The following is a 6994-nucleotide window of genomic DNA, read 5'->3' as shown; positions in this document are numbered from 1 at the left end:
ATAGATCATTCTTTAGGTGATTCAAGAAGTCAGCTGTTAAATCCACATGAATGGTTTCCCAAAGCTCTCAACTGAAGAGGATTTATATGAAAGCAGAAACACTGTGAATAAACGTAAACACGCACATTCTGGGGAAGAGCAGATGAAGGTGAGGGTAGACAGATACACAGAGAAGAAAAAGATCCATGCCCAAGTGAAGAAAACATGGAAACTGCTTTATAATGACCCAAAACACCCTGAACAGACATTTCCCTTATTTCTCCGACACACAAAGTAACAATTAAAATGAACTGTTGAAAAATATAAAAATTAAACACAGCAGTTTTCAGTATACACAAAACAATGTAGCATAGCCAAACTGTATAAACCATTTGTTAAAAAAATATCTCCTTTTATATTGTATGAACAAGTTGAAAGAGTCCTCTCCAAGTGTTCATTCACGAGCTCACCACTGTGTGCGCAGGTAACAGGCACACTCAGCTAGGTTCTTTAGCTTCTCACACGTCTGCTTTACACCTCCAGTGACAATCTGGATTGAACCGTTTCTTGAGTAAATACTATCTGATGCCTGGGAGTGTCATCAAGACACTACTGGGGTCATATCCCACAACTGTAAAAAAGAAAAAGAAGATCTACAATAAACTAAAATAAAATTGTGTTGATGATAAACAGACCTTACAAGTGAATTCAAGTGACTTTTTCAATTTAATAAGCAACTGAATACTATACTATATTAACAACTTCAAAATCTGTAAAATAGTATCTTCCCATCAAAAAGTACAACATAAACCTCAAAAACATGAATATGGCAACTGGAAATGTTAATCCAGCTACAAAGAATACAGGCATATTAGTCATTTAAAAGACCGAATGGGTACCAGGGATGTGCTATGTACAGCCAGTGCCCGGCATGGAGTGTTGCATGTAATAGGTTGTCAAAAATGCTCACTGCCGAGGGTAATCTGAGCAGATTTCATACAGTCTTGGTGCTCCTGTGTGTTTACACAGGGCCAAAGATGGAAAACTCCTAAAATAAGATAGCGTCCTACCTTAATAACCTTGTCAGTTCCCGAGGTCAGTAACCACCCTCTGGTTGCATCAAAATGCACATGCACAATGTTATGTTTACTGTCATGGAAGGTAGCCGTGGGCGCACGTCTGGAAGAAGCAAAGAAAGTTTCCAAGACTGAAAGGTGGTGACAAATGAATGAAGAATAACCAGGGTGACGTTAAGCTCTAATTTTTAACCAAATGGCTAAAACTGTTTCATTGTTAGAAATGCTGCTCAGATCTACCTTTATTCTCTGGTGACTTGGTATGATTTTATTAAAAGTAAAAGGATTCTTATATTCTGCAAAATTGGAAAGAGATGATGAAATTGTCAAAAATCTTTTATAGATTATTTGTTGCTCTTATAGAGCTTATGAAAAACATTGTTTTTGACAAATTAAAAAAAAAAAAACCCACCACAGTACTTTTGTTAAGTTTGCTCTCAGAGGGACTTGCTGGTAAAATATTCTACCTTTGCCTATTTCATTAAAAAAAAGCTTGATTGTTAAAATGCCTAAGATATTACTACCGCTGTAATCGAAGGGCTATATACTTTCCCCTCTTTTCGCAGGTTTAATGGCAGACTTACTTGTGCTGTAGTATCCCAGCACTTTAACAAACATCGTTATGTTTTGTGTTTTTTAATCTATGCATTTTTTTTAAGCAAGAAGGCCTGTCGATTGTGCCCAGGAGTTCTATATGCAATGAGAATGCTTCCGCAGAGAAGAGGCAGAAGTTAACAGTGACACGGGAAAGGGGACAGGAATAGCTGTTCTCTAATCATGTCTCGAGGGGTCTCACTCTCTAGTGGGCTCTCTGAAGATGGTTGTTTTCTTCTTTTTATCTATAGCTAAATCTGGGGAATAACTGATCTTCAGCATACTAAAAATGGTCACTTTAAAACATTTAGAATTAAGATTTAGGTTTAATTTGCAGTCACTCTGAACCTCTGGGTTTGTAACTTTTACTATAAAATGAAGACTTAAACTAGAATATCTCTAAGATCACATGCAGCTCTCATGATGACAGGAAAATAATCAATGAACAGAAACGCTTACTTATGCAATGGCATCTTTATATTTGATACAGATAAATAACAATGAAAAATATAAATTAGGGTTATCTGTAAGAGAATACTTTATTAATTTGCCCCCCAATTTTTTTTAAAAATTATTATTTTTATTTTTCCCCTCTTTAATTCCCCCCACCCCCAACTTCCATCCCTGACCTATGGATGTTGCTGTTTCCCCTTAAGAACTTGATCTCTGAAGGCGGCATGCCCCCGGGGCCTGGTGCATGGGGGGCGGGGGGCGGGGAGGGGCTGGCACACCTAGGGTATGGTCCATGGCTCCACCTGGGGCGTGAATCCAGGACCTTCTGTGTGTAAAGCAGACGTGTTAACTACTACACTATGGAGCCATCCCAGGAATTTCCTTTAAATAGTGATTTATTCTGGTACCTTTTCTATGTTTCTATTTACAAGCAGCTTTTAAGGCATCCATCTACTACTTAAATGACTTTACTGTATACAAGGCGCTGGAGGTATGTGGGGCAGGGGCGGGAGAATTAGGCAGCCGTTTCCTATGAAATCCTGCTGTAATTCACTAAAGGGAAACTTGTTGCAGAGCATACTGTTTATATCTGGGGCAGTTTTCAATTAGCTGACATGAAAGACACAGTATAGATGTGTCCCACTCTCCCAAGCACACTGATGCGCAGTAATCTAAGGCCCTGGGTTTCTGGGCAAGACTGACCAGCAAGACTGAGCAGCTAGGCAATTGATAGTATTTGCCTCTTAGGTAAAGTGGCCTTGCTCCTCCTGGAAAATGAAGCCTCTGGAGCCTGGGGGCTGATTCCACTTCTGTAAAGATAGCAGCTTGGGCTAGAAAGTGAATCCTGGGCTACTGAACCTTAGGCATTTCTCGAGGAGATGGGCAGACAGAAGGCTCTGCTTAAAGAACATGTATTTGTAATGCACATACCCCTGGGGTTGCGAAGAGCACAGAGATGCATTCTTTGCGCAGACTCTTTCCTCTCCCACCTCACAAGAGAAAAGAATCTATTGGTGGAAAGGAGGGCTTCGCCCACTTGCCCCAGTCTGTATTCTAAACCAGGAACCAGGGCACTAGCAGTCCTGACTGCAGTGTTGGGTGCAGCTCTCAGATCACATCCTCTCCTTAACCTTGACAATTCTGCAGACTGCTGGAACTTACTCTTCATCTGTGATGGCCTCATGGCAGCTGTCACAGACCCTCACTTCAAACTCGAAGCCCATCAGAGGGATGGAGGAGCGTTTGGAGCTGCACTTACCGCAGACAGCCTTCCCGCACTTGCGGCAGTGGTGCTGGAGGGAGAGAGAACAGGTACTCGTTAAGGCTGCTGGGCCTCGCAGGCGTGAGCAACAGCATTCAGGTGAGGACGCTAAACAAGAGTGCCCCAGAAAACTGAAAGGAACACGCAACTGAAAGGTGTAGGATGAGGACTGCTGGGAATCCCATGTGACTGTGCCCCCTCCCACTGCCCCTTTCCTCCATCCTTGGTCCTTTCCAGTTACTATCTCTATGAACTCTAGAAGAACCACCCAGTGGCCAGGTTATTTTAAAGCTGAGTGTACTGAGGAAGTGCCATCTCCAGAAATTACACTTCTTGATGGAGAACATAAATGAACCCTGGTTCAATCCACTGTCTATACTCCAGCCATGCTCAACCTGGGTGAGCCATGAAACCAGGGTTGGTTTCCTTGGGGAGGACCAAATCCAACCATGGAATCAGACTGAAAATGCTATGTATTATAAGTAGATCTAAATAACTAAAACTAAGACAGAAAGAGGGCAAGTAAAATTATTATGAAGAAATAAATACTACTTCTGTAACTTCATGGTAAGCATAACCCCTCTAATTTTAAGGTATATTTCAACAGATGCCACTAGAATTCGGAAATCATCTCTCTTAACTGCTTACTGGGAATAAGTCACTGAATCCAGCAGGAAACAGCTAGAGTAGATAAAGGGAATAAATTAATGTGCAGTTACAAAGCGACTCTATGATAATAATTTACCCTTATTTCTTCTAAGATCACAAGGTAAAGTTATTTCCACACTATTACATTTTGATGAAGCAGCCATATCACGCACCTGTCTCAAGCCAATTTTCTTACTGTCCCACATTTGCTTGAAGTTCCAGAAGAAAGGCTGATCACACTTTTGGCAGGAATCGCTGTCCAACCATTCAGGGGTCTGTTAAACAAAGCACACAGCAGGTCACAGTGAGCAGCAGTGAGGAGGACGGAACCACTGACATCGATGAAACTTACAGAATCAGGATATGTTTATAAGAACCAGAAGTATGATTTCTCAATCATTTAAAAAATATTTACTGAAGGCTCTGGGGACATACTGGTGAATAAAAAGACTCTCATGAAGAATCATCGGGGAAGGTTAAACATGAAAATATTATTAACAACTAAATAAGTATAAGTGCAAAGGCCTGAGGAGAAGCACAGTGCTATGACCCAGGCTGGGTTCAGGGGTGTTCAGGAACAGCCGGGGCCATCTCAGCAGAGTCCTGACAGCCATGTTGAGAACTTAGGACTTTATTTCATCTTCTCTGATCATATATAATTATATCTGCTCTAATTGTGTACAATTATATCTAATTACACATTACACATACGCACAGCTATCTGTGTTAGAGGGACAGAACCTGACCACAGCAGGTACTTGGGGGAGCTATCTGTCCACGATCCACTTGTGGTAGGGCCCAGCAGAGTTTGAAACTCTGCTTCTTGCCTCCTCACGGGTCACACAATATTCTGGTTTCATTCACTATTTCCCACCTCGTCACAAGTACTCTAAACTATGGCAAACAGGTCTACAAGATGTATTCAGCTTAAAGCTATTCTTTAGCAAATCTTTACAGACAATGCAGATACTGACTCTGCATCGTCTTTTAGAGTTCCATGTTCAAATCTGCAAATTCATCAGTTGGCCCTAGAGGGGCTGATCTCTTTCTACATATCACCAAACCCAAGGAATCTTGAAAAATAAACCCAACCCCAGAGTTTCCCAAAAGTTGAATTCCAGGAAACTTCAATTTGATTCTTACTGTAAAAGAGGCCTGAGATCAAACGAGTTTGAGAAATGAGGTCTTCCATCATCCACCCCCTCTTCGAGATTCACAATGGACGGCAGCACAGTAAATGCCCAGGAAGGTCTTTTTCTGTTGATGTAATCCTTTTCTGAGGAATACCTCTTGTGGAACAGATTTGAGGACTTAGCCTATTATCCTACCTTCAAGCAGAAATGAGCCTAAAACTATACACTTTCTCAAAAAAGTGAAGTAAAAAGGTGACATTAAAAGACTCCTAATTCTTGGTCTATTTATTAAAACTGAAAGAAGCCTTGATTTGCTTTGTAATTTTCATGTCCTAATCCGTTTAAAGGCAGATTTAACAAAATAATGCAAAATTTTTAGCTAAACACAACATTTTTATCCCTAAAATACATATCCACGTTGTGATTTTTCAGAACACTTCTGATGCAGGAAGATTTACAAAAAACTTTAACACACACACACACACACACACACACCCACTACATCTTTTACAAGGAAGCATGCAGATTCAGGACATATCAAACACACCATATCAGGTATCAATGAGGAGGGAATTAAAAGTAAGGATCAGGAAAGGGGGAAAAAATAAATCAGGATATGATTTATAGTATGATTCCATTTTTTTGTCAAAAAAAAATCTTTCATATGTGTATATGTAGAGAAACATGTAAGGAGGGAGGCTTGTCAACCTGTTAAGGGTGTTATTTCTGAGTGGTGACACCATGAGTAACTGCTGTTTATTATATATATTTTGGAAAAAAAATGGGAAAATTTAGAAAAAATGAATTTCATTAAGAGTATAAATACGTGTACAACCTATGGGATGTCAATTCGATTGTGTTCAGCCACTCGAGGTCTTCCATTATCTGTCTCTGCCCCACTCAAGAAGCTCCTCTGGCCACGTCCTCTGCGCATGCGCACTAATGCTGCGTGTGTGCCTGCCCACGTCCACCAGCTCTTTACTCTTGGGGTTTCTTGTCCTGGACAGTATACATCCAGGCCCCATCAATCTTTCAGCCCTATTTCTGTCCACAAACCCTTCAACGTTGGCCTACAATGGTAATGCCTCTTCCTAAATACCCACTACTAATGCTCTAGCTTGCACTGACTGCAATTAATTCATTTATATCATTTAATAGTTTTCTTAAGTTTTCTACCACGTGTCTTTTCTTTCAGAAAGTCTGGCAGCGCTTCAGGGCAAGAACTGCTTCATCTAACACGTCTCAGACCTCTGGAGGTGAGCTCTGCACAGCTCTCGCCAGCACTTACCAGGAAGCAGCTCCACAGATACATCTCAGGGGATTTATGTTTATATAATATGACACTTGCAAAAAATGGACGGAACCATTTCCACTGCTCATTCAGGCTCTGAATCACTCAACAAGATTTAAAATAGTCAACAAGGACTCATATATATGCATGTCAAAAGGCGTAATTTAAGCAAGATGGCTCAACGGACTGCCCACAACCACCTGGTTTTGTCTCTGGAAACCACGTTATCCTCCTTTGGGGCTCTGTCCATCAAGGGTGGAGGCTGCATGCTGCAGGGGTTCAGAATGAGTCACCTCTCACCCCAAGATGTGCTGCTGTGGTGTGCAGATTATTTTGAGCTAAAGGCAGCCGAGATCCTGCAGGCTCATGAGAAACTTAACTTGTCCCTTAAAGAATTTAAACTAAGGGCCTTGCCCATAAGAGTTATCACCAAAATAACTCTTTATGACCTCTCTGTAGGGAAGGACAAACTTCTAATTACCATATATCTGCTCTTCTTATTGTCCTACAATGACCTTCCTTCCCTCTGAAGCCCCAAGGTGATCCTTAGCTCAGAATG

The 6994-nt window shown here is 41.1% G+C and overlaps 1 protein-coding gene across 2 annotated transcripts in view; it reads right to left on the bottom strand.

Annotated features, from left to right (window-relative positions):
• Positions 1 to 357: 357 nt before the first annotated feature.
• The window catches only part of WDFY2 (WD repeat and FYVE domain containing 2), a 159219-nt gene continuing 152582 nt past the window's right edge, over positions 358 to 6994 (bottom strand). Inside the window, exons 9-12 of one of the 2 annotated variants that reach the window (XM_023536685.1) lie at positions 4185 to 4286; positions 3361 to 3394; positions 1050 to 1158; positions 358 to 610 (exon numbers count right to left, since the gene is read on the bottom strand). In XM_023536685.1, the coding sequence (XP_023392453.1) occupies positions 1076 to 1158; positions 3361 to 3394; positions 4185 to 4286 (219 nt within the window). In that variant the 3' untranslated portion in view covers positions 358 to 610; positions 1050 to 1075. Of the gene's footprint in view, positions 611 to 1049; positions 1159 to 3263; positions 3395 to 4184; positions 4287 to 6994 lie in introns of both variants that reach the window. The other variant, XM_011370336.2, reaches the window with a different exon arrangement.

The sequence above is a fragment of the Pteropus vampyrus genome, unplaced genomic scaffold, assembly GCF_000151845.1.
Source record: "Pteropus vampyrus isolate Shadow unplaced genomic scaffold, Pvam_2.0 Scaffold167, whole genome shotgun sequence".
Taxonomy (NCBI): Eukaryota; Metazoa; Chordata; class Mammalia; order Chiroptera; family Pteropodidae; genus Pteropus; species Pteropus vampyrus.
This window is presented reverse-complemented; position numbering and strand designations above follow the sequence as displayed.